The sequence below is a fragment of the Lipophrys pholis genome, assembly GCF_963383615.2.
Source record: "Lipophrys pholis genome assembly, chromosome: 9".
Lineage (NCBI taxonomy): Eukaryota > Metazoa > Chordata > Actinopteri > Blenniiformes > Blenniidae > Lipophrys > Lipophrys pholis.
This window is the reverse complement of record NC_137639.1, coordinates 32,387,676-32,408,476: the sequence shown is the minus strand read 5'-3', so window position 1 is coordinate 32,408,476 and position 20,801 is coordinate 32,387,676. Positions and strand designations below refer to the sequence as shown.

General features: G+C 47.5%; 1 protein-coding gene across 2 annotated transcripts; it reads left to right on the top strand.

Moving 5' to 3' along the window:
* The first annotated feature begins 1,921 nt into the window (after positions 1-1,921).
* pbx2 (pre-B-cell leukemia homeobox 2) lies at positions 1,922-17,103 on the top strand. 2 transcript variants are annotated; one of them, XM_080471622.1, is made up of 8 exons: positions 1,922-2,320; positions 3,358-3,431; positions 8,233-8,477; positions 8,727-8,917; positions 9,787-9,922; positions 11,072-11,213; positions 13,256-13,341; positions 14,929-17,103. In XM_080471622.1, the coding sequence occupies exons 1-8, from the start codon at positions 2,064-2,066 to the stop codon at positions 15,007-15,009; spliced, it is 1,212 nt and encodes a 403-aa protein (XP_080327748.1). In that variant the 5' UTR covers positions 1,922-2,063; the 3' UTR covers positions 15,010-17,103. The 2 variants fall into 2 exon arrangements, with proteins under 2 accessions (XP_080327748.1, XP_080327749.1); XM_080471623.1 differs by lacking the exon at positions 13,256-13,341 and having other exon boundaries at positions 1,950-2,320; positions 14,929-17,097.
* The last annotated feature ends 3,698 nt before the right edge of the window (positions 17,104-20,801 follow it).

The window sequence follows — 20,801 nt, the reverse complement described above, 5'->3', positions numbered from 1 at the left end:
GTGGTGTTAGGTGATGTAGGGGAAGTGAAGGGGCGGTGTTCGGTCACATAGGGGGAGTGAAGGGGCGGTGTTAGGTGACGTAGGGGGAGTGAAGGGGTGGTGTTAGGTGACGTAGGGGGAGTGAAGGGGCGGTGTTAGGTGACGTAGGGGGAGTGAAGGGGTGGTGTTAGGTGACGTAGGGGGAGTGAAGGGGCGGTGTTAGGTGACGTAGGGGGAGTGAAGGGGTGGTGTTCGGTCACATAGGGGGAGTGAAGGGGCGGTGTTAGGTGACGTAGGGGGAGTGAAGGGGTATTGCTGGTACACTACATAGTAACACTATGTAAACAATGGTATACCCCAGAAGTTAAACTTTCTCAGAGACGCTCTGACGACAGGAAGTAGCCGCTGCTCAGAACACGAGAGCGTCCCCTCCTCTGAGCTCAGATCTCGTCCTCCCATACTTGGAGGTTTTATTTTAGTCTTGTAGACCAGATTAAACCAGCGATCTGCCCTCTACCAGAGAGAGTTGGTCCCTGAGCAGAAGGCAAAAGTGTTAATATGGAAGGAATGATGAACTGGAAGAGGGCAAAGCAGGACGAGGTCAACTGCCCTGTAAATAAATGTAGGGCATCCATCCCTCCCTCCATCCCTCCATCCATCCATCCATCCATCCATCCATCCATCCCTCCCTCCCTCCCTCCATCCATCCATCCATCCCTCCCTCCATCCACTCCTCCCTCCCTCCCTCCCTCCCTCCCTCCCTCCATCCATCCATCCCTCCCTCCCTACCTCCATCCATCCATCCATCCCTCCCTCCATCCACTCCTCCCTCCCTCCCTCCCTCCCTCCCTCCATCCATCCATCCATCCCTCCCTCCCTACCTCCATCCATCCATCCATCCATCCATCCCTCCATCCATCCATCCCTCCATCCACTCCTCCCTCCCTCCCTCCCTCCCTACCTCCATCCATCCATCCATCCCTCCATCCCTCCCTCCCTCCCTCCCTCCCTCCATCCATCCATCCCTCCATCCCTCCCTCCATCCCTCCCTCCCTCCCTCCCTCCCTCCCTCCCTCCCTCCATCCATCCATCCATCCCTCTTCTCCCTCTTCTCCGTCCCCGGGTGGTGGAGGTGTCAGTCTGAGCACCGTCACCCAGATCACATTGACCCATTAAGAACCTTCCTGCAGGTGGAGAGCCCACAGGAAGGTGGAGAGCCCTCAGGAAGGTGGAGAGCTCACAGGAAGGTGGAGAGCCCACAGGAAGGTGGAGAGCCCACAGGAAGGTGGAGAGCTCACAGGAAGGTGGAGAGCCCACAGGAAGGTGGAGAGCTCACAGGAAGGTGGAGAGCCCTCAGGAAGGTGGAGAGCTCTCAGGAAGGTGGCGCCCGGCGTGGGACACAAACACACTACCTTGAGACTGAGAGTCTGATGCTCTACCAGCTGAGCTGGCCGGGGGACATGAACCCTCTACCTTGAGACTGAGAGTCTGATGCTCTACCAGCTGAGCTGGACGGGGACATGAACCCTCTACCATGAGACTGAGAGTCTCATGCTCTACCTACTGAGCTGGCCGGGGACATGAACCCTCTACCATGAGACTGAGAGTCTCATGCTCTACCTACTGAGCTGGCCAGGGGCCAACAGGAAACTCACAATCAAAAATCAGAAAAAATATGGTTTGTTATTAAAACCCCAAACCTTCTTCACAGCTCCAGTCACGTGTTTATTTACCCTCTGGCGACTGCAGCTTCTTCATGGATCGATGGACGAAATGGATCAATAATCATTTATGTTATACTATATTTAAAGCTTAAAAGTGGAACTGCTACTGCTGGACACTGCATGTTTCTCTAATGAAGCAGATCAAGGTGAGACTCCAGGTGAAGCGTCGGAACGGCCGTGCAGCTCCCCGGTCCGCCGCTAGAGGCCCCCGAGTGTGTGTGTGTGTGTGTGTGTGTGTGTGTGTGTGTGTGTGTGTGTGTGTGTGTGTGTGTGTGTGTGTGTGTGTGTGTGTGTGTGTGTGTGTGTGTGTGTGTGTGTGTGTGTGTGTGTTTGTGCGCCCGGGCGCAGTCTTCGCTTAAGATGTTGCAGCAGCAACCTCTGACGGGCAGTGGGCCGCCCAACGGCCGGGGACTCGGCGTGAGGTGCCACCCAGGGATGCACGCCCTCAACTCGGTTCACCAACCCTCCCAGCACCGGTCTGACGGTGTGGAGTCGGGCCTCGAAGCCACAGAGAATGGACATGAGACCCGCAGAGATGAGACCCGCAGAGACATAGGTGACATCCTGCAGCAGATCATGACCATCACCGACCAAAGTTTGGACGAGGCACAAGCAAAGTGAGTGACTGCGCTGATGTTTTTAAATGTTTTTAGATGTTTTTAAATGTTTTTAAATGTTTTCAGCCTTTTCTTCGCTTCAGTCGACAGGATGGAAACACAAAGTTTCCAGAACTTCATTGTTTGGATCCTTTAGCCTGTGGCTAACTCTCAGCTAACTGGCTGTCACAGTAACTTTTATCGTCGAGTTAAACGTTCACATTTATCAAGAGTTAGGACAATAGTTTGCGGTTTGACGTTAAACGTTTCTATTTAAACGGCTGATTTAAAGCGTAGCTATCATTAGCGTGCTAGGCTAACTATTACTGCTACCTCTGAGTGCTAACAAACGAAGCTTCACTTCACGAGTTTCTCCAGTTTGAAATAGATTTTTACGATCGTAAAAAGTCCATGATTCAGTCGCTGCCACTCATTCGGGCGCTTTACCCGCGTTAGTAGCTGTTAACTAATTCATATTTAGCCGCAGGCGAGCATCTGCTAAGTTAGCTTTGCTCCAAGCAGCTGGTCGGTGTGTTTGTTTTGGATCGATTGGTTTAATTTAATTTAGTTTATTTCAACTTAATTTACGGTTGGTTTAGGTTGGGATTAGTTTAGGTTTAGTCACGGTTACGTTAGATATAGTTTAGGTTAAGTTTAAGATGCCACTCTGTTTTGGTTATTAGCATCTTGTCACGCCACTTCTTTTCACATGAAGCTGTTAAAAGTCACTTTCAGCACCTCAGAGCTTCAGATAGAAGAAGTGCCTTTTCAAGTTACACAACTTTATCGTGCTAGTTCTTCATGTTTCGATTCTTGTCCACTGATATTTAATAAATATGATTGCTGTGCAACATTTTGTGCTGTATACTTTGACAGGTGTACAGTATCATGAAACTTTTATTCTCACTGCTTGTTAGGTTACTGTCTGCCTTGTTTTGTGAATTTAAGTAAGTGTTTGAGTGCATAATGTACAGTTATTAAGTACATTACAGCAAATTTTGCCCTTTAAATGTGTAATTATATTTAACATACTCTGTTCTTCTCCTTGTGTACTGCAGGAAACATGCACTCAACTGTCACCGAATGAAGCCTGCGTTGTTCAGCGTCTTGTGTGAGGTCAAAGAAAAAACGGGTACACTTTGTTTTCTAATACTTGGTGATAGTTCAGGTCTGTTTAGAGCTGGTTGGGCCCATGTGGCATTATTATACAGTGGTGTCATTGGATGAAGTAATGAACCATATGAAGCGTGCACACATGAGAACATTTGATTGTCACTGTTTACTCACTGAGCAACATAATGGTTCAGTCATACAGTAACTAAAGCCAACAGCTGGACAAGCAGGCACTCTGTATTGGATGATTGAGGCCGTATTGACTCAGTTACTGATCTGGTTTCCAACAGCCTGCTACTAAAGTCAACACTAAACTATAAAGCTGTGATAAATAAAGAGGCTACTTAGTGAGAGCTATAGATAATTTGATAAAAAAAAAAAAAAAATGTGAACGGCAGAAGAAGTCCTGGTTAACTCCTGTAAAATCTCTTCAGTCACTCCAGTTGATGTATGACGTGTCACATGATGTGTGTTTTTCACGCACCACCCACCACAATGTTTAGTTTAGCCTCTGTGTGAGCACCCTGCTGCAAGTGTGTGTGAAGCAGGAGTCCGTCTGTACAGATTGGATGTGCCTGTCATGTGTAAGAAATACAATACATCGATGTGGGCAAACCCGCAGTACGTGTCCGTGTCCTTGCAGTGGTGAAGTTACTACAGGAAGCTTCTCTTCAGGTTGTCTAGTGTTTCATGCAGTGGATGGGAGACATTGTCCATGAATGTCAGCAACTTTGCCGACATTCTGTCTTCAGCCTCCTCCTGCCGAGAGACGAGCTTTAAGCCGACAACTGACCCGGCCTTTTTGATCAGTTTATTTAATCTGTTGGGACTTGCAACAATGGACTGGTAGAAGATGTGGAGCATCTTGCTGCAGACATGGAAGGACCTGAGTCTCTGTAGGCAGTAGAGTCGACTCATGCCCTTCTTGTAGACAGCCTCTGTTTTGGTGGGCCACTCCAGTCTATTGTCCAAGTTGACACCTCGATATTTGTATGATGACACGATTTCCACGTCAGTGTCACTGAGACAGACTGGGAATGAAGGAGACTTGTTCCGCCTAAAATCCACCACCATATCTTTCATCTTGTCCACGTTGAGCTGCATGTCATTTTCCTCGCACCACTTCACAAAGCTGTCCACCGGGCCCCTGTACTGGTCCACCGGGCCCCTGTACTGGACCACCGGGCCCCTGTACTGGACCACCGGGCCCCTGTACTGGACCACCGGACCCCTGTACTGGTTCTCCTGTCCTCCCTCCACACACCCCAGTAAGGCCATGTCATCAGAGAACTTGTGAAGGTGGCAGGACTCAGAGCTCTATCTGAAGTCTGCGGTATAAGTGGTGAAGAGGAAGGGTGATAACACAGTTCCTTGGGGGGCTCCGATGCTGCTGGTCACATGATCACACTTACAGATCCCCAATCTCACGGACCTGCCTGTCGAATTGTCAGTGATCCATGTGACAATGGGGGCATCCACCTGCATATCCTCTAAGTTTGGCCTCCTGCAGTCTGGGCTGGATCGTATTGAGCGCACAGGAGAAGTTGAAGAACACGATACGGACTAGGGCTGCAACTAACGATTATTTTGATAATCGATTAATCGGTCGATTATTTTTTCGATTAATCTATGAATCGGATACAAAAAACAACTGAACTTGTATGACCAGTTGATATTGAATGAACCAAACATCAAATATGTTATGGTTATTTAAAACCACATAACTGAACCAAGACAAAGATGTATACTATGTATATGTATATATATATATATATATATATATAATTATTAAGTAAAATTTAATGTACTTCAGGGATCACATACAGTCTAGTTACATCCTGAGTGGACCAGACTGATAAAATATTACTATAATAACCTTTAAAGGAGACATATCATGCTTTTAAATCCTTCCTTTTTACATCTAAATCATACAGTTGTGGTCTATACAACGCGGAACTGCAATGCTTGGGTCTGAATTCCTCATTATTAGAGCTCCACAGGCCCCTTTTCTACCCCTTTTCTGATGTGCTTCTGAGAGCAACTCGTTTTGGGGCGGTCTCTTCATACCCCGCCTCCTCTCCAGGTTGCAGAGGTGACACTCGGTTCAACGTCACCCTGTTCGGCCATCTTTGTAGTTTGATAGAACAGATACAATTATCTAGCGGCGCAGAAACTTTATATTCACACATTATTTACAAAATGTCAACAAGGGAGGATTTGTCCATCCAGCCATACATGTTGGAGCCAGAGTCGGACCCGGCGGAGCCAGATGAAAATGACCATGATGCACCTGAAGAACAACGTCTTCATATGGATGTAACGCAATGGTGTGTTACTATATTTACACTAACTTCTCCATCCATGCCCACTACTACAATACTGCCTGTATTACAACGACTATTTAACACAGAAGTTACATTCTAATCTAAAACGAGCACACAGCGCTAACATATGAAGACGGTGCAACTGCTAATGCTAACAAAACAATGACAGGGACGTCTTATCATCACACTTTTTAGCGTTATATACAGCTTACCGAAGTGCTCTGGTCGTCGTCTCCATAGATAGAAGGAACTGACCGCTCAATCAGACCAAGTCTTTCGGCAAATCCTTCTTTATACTGGCGGAGGTTGCTGAAGCAGTCGTCCTTAAAGTGATTCGCACACACAAAAATGACCTTACCCACAGATGTGGGTACATTTCTGTGAAAAATAAAACTCAACCAGGCACTTGGAAAAGGTTCTGATGCTGGGAGACGGTGTTACGAAGCTTGTGGGTTACTACATCCAACAACCGAACATTTCCACTTATCCTCTCGTAACTTAGGTTGGACTACAAAATCGCAGCGAGAAACAAAAATGGCGGATTGCTCGAAATGTCGATGTCCTAATTTGGCAGTTCCGCCGGGAATACTGTGACGTCATTGTTCAAAAAACGTAATAGAGAATAGAAAAATCGAAACCGATCGCAAAATATGACCAAAACAGAATATAAAGATATCAACGGAGCACCTGAAGAGACTACTTTGAACTTTTCTGTCCTTCTAAACACTCTAAATATACAACAACATGCATTTAAGGGCTAAAAAAGTGGATTTAGCATGATATGTCCCCTTTAAATCTACACTTCAAAGTTTTTCTTTGTTGTGGTCACAGTGGATGTAATGGAATCATCTATAATTTTTTAAGAGCAAACAGTTAGTACTGAAAATGATTACAATTATAACATAAAGTTAATTTTAATGTCATATTGTGGTGCAAAATACAGTGAAATGTAAAAAACTAACCCTAAACTTGTATAAATCCTCTGTAAGCTCCTTGCTTGGTGGGACCAGACTGGAGCCTCTTGGTCAGTTTTGGCCCCCGGGCCTCATGTCCTCTGCTGGGAAGGGAAAGTCGGAGAGGAGCTCCACTGCAGCTCTGGGCTGCGGCGACGATTCAGATCTCAAACTAATCTCCTGACACCACCACGTTTGAAAATTCCAATAATTGGGTCCAGCCCAAGTATTTTGGCCGTTTCATTGTCGCTCAGCTTGAAATTTACCAGGAGAACCTGTCTGTTGTCCTCATTAAGGTGAGTGAGCAGGTAAAAATGTGTTGGTGCTCAGTGACGTGTCCAGTACAGGGGGTCACTCTTACCTGCTCCTCACAGGTTCTACTGGACCGCCTCCGCCTCGCTCCGTTCAACTGGCTCTGCAGATTGAGGTTCTGTTTTTAAACTTGATTTCAGTCAGCCAGCGTTGATGAAGCTCTGAAGGTGAAGTAAACGGCTCCGCAACATGGCGAGTGGCGCATAAACCATGCGACACAACGAATCGATGATGGAATGCATTACCAACACTTTTAAGAATGGAATTTTATCGATTTATATGGATTCGTTTTTGCAGCCCTAATACAGACCAACACCAACTGTGGGCTGATCTACAAACTGCAGCGGGTGTTATGATGAGAACATTAGTGGTCTGAGGGGTGCTAGAACCAGTCTCTCCAGGACCTTCAGTGGTATTGGCCTATAGTCACTCGCTGCCACAGGATGCCTTTACTTGGGCACTGGGACCAGGCCGAATGTTTTCCACGGCACTCTCAGAAGTTGCAGGCTGTGTGTTGTTGCGGTATCCTCACCAGCTGTCAGGAGGAATAAATACAGAAGTTTATGTGTGAATGAAAGTAGTAAAAACTGAATAGTCAAAGCAGCAATTGGTGAAGTATTGTGAATTTGGTATTGTACATGGTATTTATGAGGGCTGCAACTTGATTGTTGTGATATTAACACACAGAATAAACGTTTTGTAAAAGACTGAAGAAATGTGATAAAGATTGTTTCCATGCACTGTGAAATTACACAACTTTGTCATTAATTCACAAGAATTGTGCAATTAGCCATTCAGTAATTCTTTTTTGCTTTTTTAATGTTGGGGATCACAGTGCTCTTTCTCTTTCCTTCTAAGTTACCCAGCTGTTTTTCTTTTTTTCTTTACATTAAATATGCATCTGCATTTCAAAGTTTTCTAGTTTTGGTAATTTTCTAGTTACCAGGGGGTCGATTGCACTTTTTTTTTAAATCCTGACTTTTTTAATTTCCAGAGTAACTTATTGGCGTTCATTTAGCCTTTTTGCAATCCATATTGCCCGTGTTTTCTTGGTGATGACAACATGTTTGTGATATATGGTGTCGTCCTAACATAGCTGTAATGATCCAGTCTGTTCAGCCCCCGACCCACTGCGTCTATAGAAGCCAGTTTGCTGCCATGGATAATCCCACTTTGGAAAAAGCTTTAAGAAAAGAACAGAAAGTGACTGTCAGCTGTGTTTGATTGACAGGCCTCTCCATGAGGAACGCCCAGGAGGAAGAACCTCAGGACCCTCAGCTGGTGCGTCTGGACAACATGCTGCTGGCGGAAGGTGTGGCCGGGCCGGAGAAGGGCGGTGGGGCGGCCGCCGCCGTGTCGGCCGCCACCAGCTCGGGGGGGATGTCGCCCGACAGCTCGCTCGAGCACTCCGACTACAAAAGCAAGTTGAGCCAGATTCGCAGTATCTACCACACTGAACTGGAGAAGTATGAGCAGGTACCGTGTCGACACAGGACTCCATCGCTCACACTGCCTGTACACGTTTGCCTGAGCTTAAGCTTCCTGCCAGGAGCCTAATCCAGAAGCATGTTGGGTCTAGATCTTACAGAACTGACATTCTTTCAGTTTTCTTCTTGGTGGTGGATTACGACTACTCGACAGCCATATCATGGATGTTGTTAAACTCAGCACTGACACTGCAGCTGTGTCATCTTGCTCACGCGTTGGCTGCGTTGTCTTCCTCAGGCCTGCACTGAGTTCACCACTCACGTCATGAACCTGCTGAGGGAGCAGTCTCGCACGCGTCCCGTCACGCCGCGTGAGATCGAGCGCATGGTGGCCATCATTCACCGGAAGTTCAGCTCCATCCAGACCCAGCTGAAGCAGAGCACCTGCGAGGCCGTCATGATCCTGAGGTCTCGTTTCCTCGATGCAAGGTGTGCCGGAAGTTTCACTGCTGACACTTCAGAGATAAAATGTACCTTTATGAATGCACAGCAGCTTTTTGGGACATGCCTCAGTTATTCAACATTCCAGGGAGCAACAACAGATTGGATTAAGGCATTTTTAAAAATCCATAGCAGCCTTGGAGAACTGCTTCATGCTTTTGTATTTTGGCTGCACTACGCAGCTTTGCCATATCAAAGATCAGGGAGGGAGACCTGACTAATCCCCAAGCAAAGCTTTGGTTTTACCTGTAAATTACAAAATGAATTACAGTCCCATTACATTTGGTACATACAGATGTTTTTTCTGGAGGAAGGATTTCTGGAAAAGTTGGATTTGTGCATGTCAAATAAAACACTTTAGTGCAGAACATTGGTGCTGGTGGCCGTTTCCACCAGGGTTTTCTTCACTGTGAAGTCCAGATGAAACAAAAGCTGGAAACTGCTGAAATATCTCCCACTGGGAAAAGTCCTGTTTCCGAGATGCAGTGTGCAGCCACGTTGCAGTGCTGCCGGGAGCTGATGGGGGTCGGGCCATGCTCAGGGACCCACTGTGGGACTGAAACCTGTTGACTCCTGATGCAAAGCCTACTTCTCTACCCTCCAGGCCACTGCTGTCCACACAAAGCTTTTTCACCAGAAAGCAGAAGGTCTCTGAAGAACAGTAGACTCCATCAGTCTGCTGTGAAGAGAAACCAGACCCTACAGCTGAGTTATCAAACCTGAAGGAGCAGGGACGCTGCCCCATGCTTTCACACTCTCAGTGTGCAACGTTTAGAAATAGAATGGGGAACCTATTTAAACTAAGAATAAATAAAATTCCTTCTCAAAAAGCTTTTATCTTCATTATTTCTCTGCAGGCGCAAGAGACGCAACTTCAGCAAACAGGCCACAGAAGTCCTGAACCAGTATTTCTACTCCCACCTGTCCAACCCCTACCCCAGCGAGGAGGCCAAGGAGGAGCTGGCTAAGCAGTGTGGCATCACCGTCTCTCAGGTAATCCAGCTTCACTCTGGTAATCCAGCTTCACTCAGGTAATCCAGCTTCACTCTGGTAATCCAGCTTAACTCTGGTAATCCAGTTTAACTCTGGTAATCCAGCTTCACTCAGGTAATCCAGCTTAACTCTGGTAATCCAGCTTCACTCTGGTAATCCAGTTTCTCTCAAGCTCATGCGGATCCCAGCTCTGGGGGTGTGAAGGCTAAAGCTAATCCCAGTGTAGGGGTACAGGCTAATGCTGATCACAGTTCGGGAGTACAGGCTAATGCTAATCACAGCTCGGGGTTACAGGCTAATGCTAATCACAGCTCGGGGTTACAGGCTAATGCTAATCACAGTTTGGGAGTACAGGCTAATGCTAATCACAGCTAAGGCGTACAGGCTAATGCTAATCAATGCTCGGGGGTACAGGCTAATGCTAATCACAGCTAAGGCATACAGGCTAATGCTAATCAACGCTCGGGGGTACAGGCTAATGCTAATCACAGCTAAGGCATACAGGCTAATGCTAATCACAGCTCAGGGGGGTACAGGCTAATGCTAATCACAGCTCAGGGGGGCACAGGCTAATGCTAATCACAGCTCAGGGGGGTACAGGCTAATGCTAATCACAGCTCAGGGGGGCACAGGCTAATGCTAATCACAGCTCAGGGGGGCACAAGCTAATGCTAGTCACAGCTCAGGGGGGTACAGGCTATGCTAATCACAGTTCGGGGGTACAGGCTAATGCTAATCACAGCTCAGGGGGGCACAAGCTAATGCTAGTCACAGCTCAGGGGGGTACAGGCTAATGCTAGTCACAGCTCAGGGGGGTACAGGCTAATGCTAATCACAGCTCAGGGGGGTACAGGCTAATGCTAATCACAGCTCAGGGGGGTACAGGCTAATGCTAATCACAGCTCAGGGGGGCACAAGCTAATGCTAATCATGCCTCCAGTAAGTCACCTTTTATGTTGCTTTCAGGCGCTCATCCTCCGGTAAACAGGAGTTTAGATAAATTGTCACAGGTCAGTGAACTGCATAAAGAGATTTACCAAAAGTCCACTAATCTACAATCCTTTCTTCAGTTTTCTCCTGGAGCTTTGCTTCTATTCAGGTCTGCAAGATGTAATTTCAATGTCCTTTCGCATTGTGTCTCGTGGTCAGGTCTCCAACTGGTTTGGTAACAAGAGAATTCGCTACAAGAAAAACATCGGTAAGTTCCAAGAAGAGGCCAACCTGTACGCCATGAAGACTGCCTTGGGAGCCCAACACGGGGACGACTCGCCCCACACCCCCAACTCCACAGGTACGGCGGAGAGCCGCGGAGAGCGTCCAGTTTGCATCCAAGGGCTTCATCTATTAAACATTGCATAGGATTCCTACTAAAAATGCTGAAAATGGCGTGCGCCCCAAAAAACTTGGATCGATAAAACTGCAGGCACTTTCCTTTTCTAGATCCAGTCCATCTGGAAAGGTACCAGTTCAGGCCCCGCCCTCAACACGCCCCCTTTCTACCATAAATGGTCAATGCAATGTGTCTCATTCAGCTGATTGCTGCCATTTGACACTAAATCCTGACAGAAATGACGAAGAAAGGGAATTTTACTGAGAGAGAAATAGTGATGAGGAGGTGGAGGTCAGGAGGTGATCTTATCTGGTGTCACAGTCCTGGAATCACTAATCAAAGAAAAAACAAGTGATCAGCAGCTCGTCATCACTGGAAATAGTGAGAGAGTCTGAGAGAGATCAGTGACTGTAGAGGTGGAGGAGAGGAGTCTGATCTGAAGGTGGAGGACAGAGGAGAGTGACATGGAGGAGAGTGACATCATGAGGGAGAGTGACATAGAGGAGAGTGACATCATGAGGGAGAGGAGAGTGACATCATGGAGGAGAGTGACGTCATGGGGTCAGAGGAGGGTTATGTCATGGAGGAGGGTGACGTCATTGTTCTCAAAGAATACGTGGTGCCCCCGTCAGGAGGGAGTGACCAATGGAGATTTAGGCCCAACAACTGTATGAGATAAATCTGGTCTCAATTCACCATCAGCACTACCAGGTTCAATTCACCACCAGGTTCAATTCACCATCAGCACTACCAGGTTCAATTCATGACCAGGTTCAATTCACCATCAGCACGACCAGGTTCAATTCACGACCAGGTTCAATTCACCACCAGGTTCAATTCACCATCAGCACGACCAGGTTCAATTCACGACCAGGTTCAATTCACCACCAGGTTCATTTCACCATCAGGTTCAATTCACCATCAGCACTACCAGGTTCAATTCACCACCAGGTTCAATTCACCATCAGCACTACCAGGTTCAATTCACCACCAGGTTCAATTCACCATCAGCACTACCAGGTTCAATTCACCACCAGGTTCAATTCACCATCAGCACTACCAGGTTCAATTCACCACCAGGTTCAATTCACCATCAGCACTACCAGGTTCAATTCACCACCAGGTTCAATTCACCATCAGCACTACCAGGTTCCCCGTCTCCAAAATGTGCTGCTCAAGGTCCAAAGTTGTCGTACCGATACTAACATTCTCCCGTAAATTTTAATGATAATAATGCATAGGTTTTATACTCTCACTCATTCACCCTCTGACCACCACCAACCACTCACTCTCTCACTCATTCACCCTCTGACCACCACCAACCACTCACTCTCACTCATTCACCCTCTGACCACCACCAACCACTCACTCTCTCACTACATTCACCCTCTGACCACCACCAACCACTCACTCTCTCACTACATTCACCCTCTGACCACCACCAACCACTCACTCTCACTCATTCACCCTCTGACCACCACCAACCACTCACTCTCTCACTACATTCACCCTCTGACCACCACCAACCACTCACTCTCACTACATTCACCCTCTGACCACCACCAACCACTCACTCTCTCACTACATTCACCCTCTGACCACCACCAACCACTCACTCTCTCACTACATTCACCCTCTGACCTCCACCAACCACTCACACTCTCACTCATTTATTTTGTTGCCATACTTTTTTCCTGTTGCTGTATACTGTGTTTTGATTATCTGGGAAATGTCCAAAGTGCAAAGAAAGTCCCATTTGTGGACCCGGTTCCAATTATGAACAAATTTATGCTGACTGTGAAGTCTGGTTAGAAATGGGCATTAGATTTGGTTCTAAGTCTTAAGAAGGTCCTAAATTCAACTTGTAGGAATCCTGTTTCAAATGAAGTCTTCACATTATTCTCATCAATGTTTCTATTCTGGTGCAAATCAATTAGAATTGTGAGTAAATTTCTTGAATGGGGGAGAATTCTGTGTGATGAGATGTTGTGCTGCTGCTTCAGGGTCGGGGTCGTTCTCTCTGTCGGGGTCTGCAGACCTTTTCCTTGGGGTGAATGGTGAGCAGTCTGCCTCCCAGAGGGGAGTTCAGGTACGAAACCTTCACAACGCCGGCCGGTCACTTATGTTTCACACGCCCACAGGAAGTGTGTGTTCACACGCCCACAGGAAGTGTGTGTTCACACGCCCACAGGAAGTGTGTGTTCACACGCCCACAGGAAGTGTGTGTTCACACACACCGCCGGTGACCATCACAACCTAAACAATGTGATCTTGGTGAGTCTGAGCCGTCCTCACTGTAGCCTTGACTTGCCAAGCTGCTTTCATGCAGCTGGGAAGTGGGATACTTACCAGTTGGGAATGTTCCCATTTCCCAGTTTCCATGTGATAATAAGGAACCAACATGGCCGCCTCAAATCCAGAAAAGAGACGTTAATAAAGAAATGGATGCAGGAGCTCATTTATTTTAACAGCAGGATTTTCTTCTCTAGTTTGAAATCAGGTGTTTTTCCACTGAAGAGAGCCAGAATCCTACTTTTGAGTTTGTGTAACTAACATATTTTCCGGACTATAAATCGCTCCAGAGTATACGTTGCACCAGTCAGAACACGTGTCATGAAGAGGGGGGAAAAAAACATATACGTCGTACTGGACTATAACTCTCATCTATTTCTCAAAATCTGAGACAACGATCAGACATGCAATCTGGAAAGGCAAATTATTCCAACTTTTGGTTTTCTGTTTGATTCGTCCTCACAACCTGCCAGTACCACTGGACTGTGACAGGAAGTTCATGGAATGAAATTCAACTGATGATTACTGGAGTCTCTTCATTACATCAGCTGCAGCCTGGTTGTTGAAATATTGATCATTTTTATTTCAGACCTGTTTTTAAATGTTTGCCAGACTTCTGAGGCTTGTGCTGATTAAAGTTCTCCTATCATCCATCATTTCATCTCCTCCTCCTCCTGTTCTCCTCCTCCTCCTGCTCCTCCTCCTCCTGCTCCTCCTGTTCACCTCCTCCTCCTGTTCTCCTCCTCCTGGTCGCTCCAGAAACCTTCAGTATTCTAAGTTTCTAGCTCCTCCTTGATTTTCCTCATTTGAATATTGGATCATAGGAGCTACATTCAGAATCTGCTGTGTCTGTGTGAGCTGGACTGGCCCTGCCCACACATGCCCATCTTGGGAACGAGGAGGAAGTACTTCCTCTGGTGGTGCCATGTGCCAGAGCAGAGCTGCCTAATTGTGGGAGGAGTCAAAGGGAGGGCCTACCTTGATTGGGATTGGCTAAACCCCCGATGACACTATATAGGGTTTGATTTCTGATTGGCTGGTTGGAGCAACACACTTTTTAAAAGCTGAAACAAGCCAGGGACAGAGAGGACAGACTGTCTTCGTTCCAGGGATGGAGATGATTAGTACTGTTGGAGAACCTTTCGGAAGGGAAGTTATATGACCCTTGAAAGGCTGAGTGAGGCAGATCTAGTGCTGCCAGTCAGCCCAGTGTTTCCTCCAGTGAGCCTGGAGAAGGTCAAAGGTCAGGCCTGTCAGGAAAAGGCAGAGTGAATTCCAAAATGAGTGTTTTTGCTTCTTTAATACTGTAGTACTTGGTGGAAACGGGCGAGAAGTTGTGAAGAGAAGTGAGACTGACGTTTCTTTGTCTTTCTTTGCTACTCAGGCTAACGGGAGCTGGTCAGGCAGAACCTCACCCCCGCCGGGTGCCTCCCCGCACAGTGACCACTCAGACAACTCCGACTGACCGCCACGGGCCACGCAAAGAATGACTTCACACTCTGCTGGAGTCGTTTTTGTATTTTTGTTTGGAACTTGTGTGTGTGTGTGTGTGTGTGTGTGTGTGTGTGTGTGTGTGTGTGTGTGTGTGTGTGTGTGTGTGTGTGTGTGTGTGTGTGTGTGTGTGTGTGTGTGTGTGTCAAGGTTGTTGGGTTTGTTTTCCACCACTTGTTACTGGGGGGGTCACTGCTTTTAACACTATTGTGATGATTAATATTATTACAGTTACTTTTTGTTGTTTGCAGCTCAGGACAGGATGTTGAGGTGAATGAGAGGCAATAGAGAGAAAACCAAAGACTGTTTGTAGTTTTCTACTGTCAAGTGGAGGAGGTGAGTGTGATCCATGGTGTACATTCAACCAGCTGTATCCTCTCTACCTCTTTTACAATAAACACTGTTCACCGCCTGCTGCTGCTCATCTGACGGAAATGATGCAACTGGATATTTATAGATCGATAATGCCTCTTCCTCTTCCTCTGGTCTTAACCTTTATCACTTCACCCAAAATACACAAAATGTTGGTATTGAGAATTTTCTTTTTGTACAAAAGCTAAATGTTGTTATGGACTGAAGCGTTTCGGAGGCCTGGACTATGACCCGTGATCAACATATCCAGGATCTCTCTCTGTTTCCTGGGTTGACTTATCCAGACATTCTGGATCCTGATCAGCATTAACACGAAGCAGGTTATCAACTCACTCGTTCAACCCAGAGTTTCCCTCCAGGATCAGAGCGTTCACCTGAAAGGGGTGGAGCTTGCATTGTGTGACCAAGTTAAAAAATATAATAAATTCCTGTTTGTGCTCCTCTCCTCTCCGCTGCAGCTCAGCGCTGAACCTGCCCACCAATCACCATCATTTAAGAAAGGGCGGGGCATTTCCCAAGAGATCTGATTGGTCAGGAGGCGGAGCTTTACACTCACTGTGATCTTATCCTGCTCCGGAGCAGGTTAAACATTCAGTCAGTTACCATGGTGATTTATACTGGGAAGAAGTGAACCAGCGTCGTAGAACAGAAAACCAGAGTTAATCCTGAAGTTACCTGGATAAGAGAAAACCAGAGTTAATCCTGAAGCTACCGCCATAAGAGAAAATCCAGCGTTGTAGTACAGGCAGGTGATCATTCCTTGTACTTGTATTAAATAAACTGAACCAAATATAGATGCTAACAAGAAGCAAAACAGGCCACATGTTTAATATAATTAAATTTAACGATTTACATAATGCAAAATACAAAAAGGTCATTTCAGGGCGCTTTTACAAAGGAAACCCAACAATAATGAGCAAGTCCAGGAGACTAGGAAGATAAAACTGCCATTATAATAATAATGATAACAGGAACTTTATTTTTAAATTTTTCACGGATTCGCAGTTGCTCGTCAAACATTGACAATAAAAACCTTACTTCAGCCTTCCGGGATCAATTTGGTCAATTAGCTGTGACGAGCATTTCCTGCCTGCGGCTCCACAGATCTGTGCTGGGAGAATTCACTTCTAGTACCTGTTAAGTCCACGTGCGCACAGCCGCATTATTTGGTGGGTATTTAAAGCTGCATGGACTTTAGAGGTGCTTTAATGGTTTTTAATCAAATAAAAGTTGTTGTTCTTTTCGATCTAATTGGAAAAACAAGTCTCAAAAGTCTTTCGTAAAAATACATGAAAACCAGCAGGATTGTTATTCTGCTCTCAACTGGCCCTTCGTCCTTCGAAATAAAAGCCCCGTGCATGACTTGGCGACACCGACACGGACGGACGCGTGTCACGCACACTTCTGCCGCCAGCTGAGAAACCTTGGTGTTAAAGTTGATTCCTCTCATTGTTGCTTTGTGTCTCTGTTCAAACGACAAGGAGACAAACTTTCATCCAAACACTGAGATAAAAGCAAATAGTGCTGCTTTTTTTTTTTTTGCCAGATGTTTGTGATTGAAAACTTCTGCCAGAAAGACATCAGTATATTTGAATTCACCCTGTCGGGAATTAAATGAAAAGTCTCATTTGATTTACTTGAAGATTGGTCACAGTTTCTATGTGATTAAAAACAGGAGACAATTCTCTGCAAGTCCAAAATGCATCGCTTCATTCAAAGTGGTTGAAAAGGAAGTTTCCTGTAGGTCTGTCAGAAATCAATACAGTATGTTGGGTCAACTGGGTTAGGGTTAGAGACAGGGTTAGGGACAGTGTTAGGGTTAGAGACAGGGTTAGGGACAGTGTTAGGGTCAGGGACAGGGTTAGGGATAGTGTTAGGGTTAGGGTTAGAGACAGGGTTAGGGACAGTGTTAGGGTTAGGGACAAGGTTAGGGTTAGAGACAGGGTTAGGGACAGGGTTAGGGTTAGAGACAGGGTTAGGGACAGTGTTAGGGTTAGAGACAGGGTTAGGGTCAGGGACAGGGTTAGGGATAGAGTTAGGGTTAGAGACAGGGTTAGGGACAGGGTTAGGGTTAGAGACAGGGTTAGGGACAGTGTTAGGGTTAGAGACAGGGTTAGGGTCAGGGACAGGGTTAGGGATAGAGTTAGGGTTAGAGACAGGGTTAGGGACAGAGTTAGGGACAGTGTCAGGGTTAGGGACAGTGTTAGGGTTAGAGACAGGGTTAGGGTCAGGGACAGTGTTAGGGTTAGGGACATGGTTAGGGTTAGAGACAGGGTTAGGGACAGTGTTAGGGTTAGGGACAGGGTTAGGGTTAGGGACAGTGTTAGGGTTAGGGATAGAGTTAGGGTTAGAGACAGGGTTAGGGACAGGGTTAGGGACAGAGTTAGGGACAGTGTCAGGGTTAGGGTCAGGGACAGTGTTAGGGTTAGGGACAGTGTTAGGGTCAGGGACAGTGTTGGGGACAGTGTTAGGGTTAGAGACAGGGTTAGGGACAGGGTCAGGGACAGGGACAGTGTTAGGGTTAGGGACAGAGTTAGGGTTAGGGACAGTGTTGGGGACAGTGTTAGAGTTAGGGACAGTGTCAGGGTTAGGGACAGGGTTCGGGTTAGGGACAGTGTTAGGGTTAGGGACAGAGTTAGGGTCAGGGACAGTGTTAAGGTTAGGGATAGGGTTAGGGACAGTGTTAGGGTTAGGGACAGTGTTAGGGTTAGGGACAGTGTCAGGGTTAGGGACAGTGTCAGGGTTAGGGTTAGGGACAGGGTTAGGGTCTTTACTCAGCTTCCATTTCTTCCAAAGTCCTAAAGAAAGGTCTGGTATGAGGGTTACTTCTGGATTTCTAACTGCTTATTTAGCTCAACCCTAACCCAACCCTAACCCAACCCTAACCTCAACCCTAACCCAACCCTAACCTCAACCCTAACCTCAACCCTAACCTAACCTCAACCCTAACCTCAACCCTAACCTCAACCCTAACCCAACCCTAACCTCAACCCTAACCTCAACCCTAACCTCAACCCTAACCCAACCCTAACCTCAACCCTAACCTCAACCCTAACCCAACCTCAACCCTAACCTCAACCCTAACCTCAACCCTAACCCAACCCTAACCTCAACCCTAACCCAACCCTAACCCTTGTTAATCAATGCTCCAACGTTTGTGCTTCACTCTGAATCAGGAAGGGTTTGAGTTAGGGACAGGGTTAGGGTTAGGGACAGGGTTAGGGTTAGGGACAGGGTCATCTTGTTTGATCATTTGAGGAGAAAGGGTTAGGGTTAGGGACAGGGTTAGGGTTAGGGTCATCTCGTTTGATCATTTGAGGAGAAAGGGTTAGGGTTAGGGTCATCTCGTTTGATCATTTGAGGAGAAAGGGTTAGGGTTAGGGACAGGGTTAGGGTCATCTCGTTTGATCATTTGAGGAGAAAGGGTTAGGGTTAGGGTCATCTCGTTTGATCATTTGAGGAGAAAGGGTTAGGGTTAGGGACAGGGTTAGGGTCATCTCGTTTGATCATTTGAGGAGAAAGGGTTAGGGTTAGGGACAGGGTTAGGGTTAGGGTCATCTCGTTTGATCATTTGAGGAGAAAGGGTTAGGGTTAGGGACAGGGTTAGGGTTAGGGTCATCTCGTTTGATCATTTGAGGAGAAAGGGTTAGGGTTAGGGTAATCTTTGATCATTTGAGGAGAAAATACACGCTGAGTGTTGCTGGTCTCTGATTGTTGTTGTTCAATAACAATAATTGATCAGCAGTTGGGAGCCACGCCCACTTCCAGGTTAAAAAGCCAGTGTGAAGTCTGAGCTTCATTGTTCTCCTGGAATCCTCCAGACTGGAACCATGAGACCTGTGGAGTTCCTGGAGGAGGCCAAGGCCAGAAGGAGGGTACCTGGAAGCATTATGATCCATATCAGCGTGTTCCTGGAGTTCAGCTCCGTCGCTTTATTGTTCATTTCTTTTTCTCGTAGAAACTCAAACCTCAGGTGGAGAAAAGAAGAATTCATCGCAGCCTTGAAAACTTCAAGAGGATTCTGCTGCCTCAGGTGGTCAGTTTACCATCGTCCTCACTTCAGGCCTGGAGAGACCAGCACATCCTCTCTCACTCAGTCTGTGTCCAGGAGGAGAAGCGGCGCCGGGTGGAGAAGGCTGAGATCCTGGAGCACACCGTCCTCTTCCTCCAGAACCCCGTCAGAGGGGACGCCACCCGGGCTGCAGGCGGAGACTGCGGCCACAGTCACACCTTCCAGGACGGCTTCTCCTCCTGCCTCCAGACTGAGGGGGGAGACGCAGCTCGGCGCCCCCTGGAGGAGCGCAGTGTCCCTGCAGCTCGGCGCCCCCCGGAGGAGCGCAGTGTCCCTGCAGCTCGGCGCCCCCTGGAGGAGCGCAGTGTCCCTGCAGCTCGGCGCCCCCCGGAGGAGCGCAGTGTCCCTGCAGCTCGGCGCCCCCTGGAGGAGCGCAGTGTCCCTGCAGCTCGGCGCTCCCCGGAGGAGCGCAGTGTCCCTGCAGCTCGGCGCTCCCCGGAGGAGCGCAGTGTCCCTGCAGCTCGGCGCCCCCTGGAGGAGCGCACTGTCCCTGCAGCGCGGTGCTCCTCAGGAAGTCCTCCGGGTCGATGCAGCAGATGCTGATCCCTAAGTCGGGTCACCGGAGGCCTTCAGCCAGCGTGGCCACGGGCGGTCCGCCCTGCAGAGAGTCCGGTGGGGGAAGCGCAGCCGCGTAAAGAGGGTTAGGGTTAGGGTTAGGGCTCGGAGCCCCCCGCAGTGCGTCCGGCTCGGCCCTGGCCCCCACATTCTTCTCTGTGTAGATGTGGTCAAAATCCTGCGACATCCACGGTTCTAGGGAACGGTTTTGCACCTTAACTTATTGTATTTGACACTTGTAAATGAACAGAAAACCTCCAGCAGACGTGTTAACTGAGTGTTTGTGGTGCGTGTCCCAGGCAGGACAGGCTCCGCACACGGAACCATGAATGGCACGGTGCCGAGTCGTTCTGGTCCGGGATAGTGTATTCACTCTGAAGAAGAAAGAGCTACGTGGTGGCAGAGGAATTCATTCTGAAACACGAAACAAAGTCAGCTTGACAAGGAATCCCATTTCAATTGGGGGATTAGAGAAACCGCCAGGAAAAGATGAAGGGATGTTAGTGGCCAGTGAAACTTGATCCTCTGTAGATTTCTGGGTTTGTGTGATCGACACCTGAGTGAATGGATCTGGACTGGCACAACAACTGTGACGTGCTCCTCAGGAAGGAAAGTAGCTATTGGCTGTCCTCAAAGTCGCTAGCTGACGTCATCACCTAATTTGCATAATTGGACATGAGCATGTAATTGTCGGGCACGCTGTAGGAAAGAGGAATAACATCGTGAAAGAGACAAAGCAAGTAAAAAAAAAAAAGCCCTAAATATGT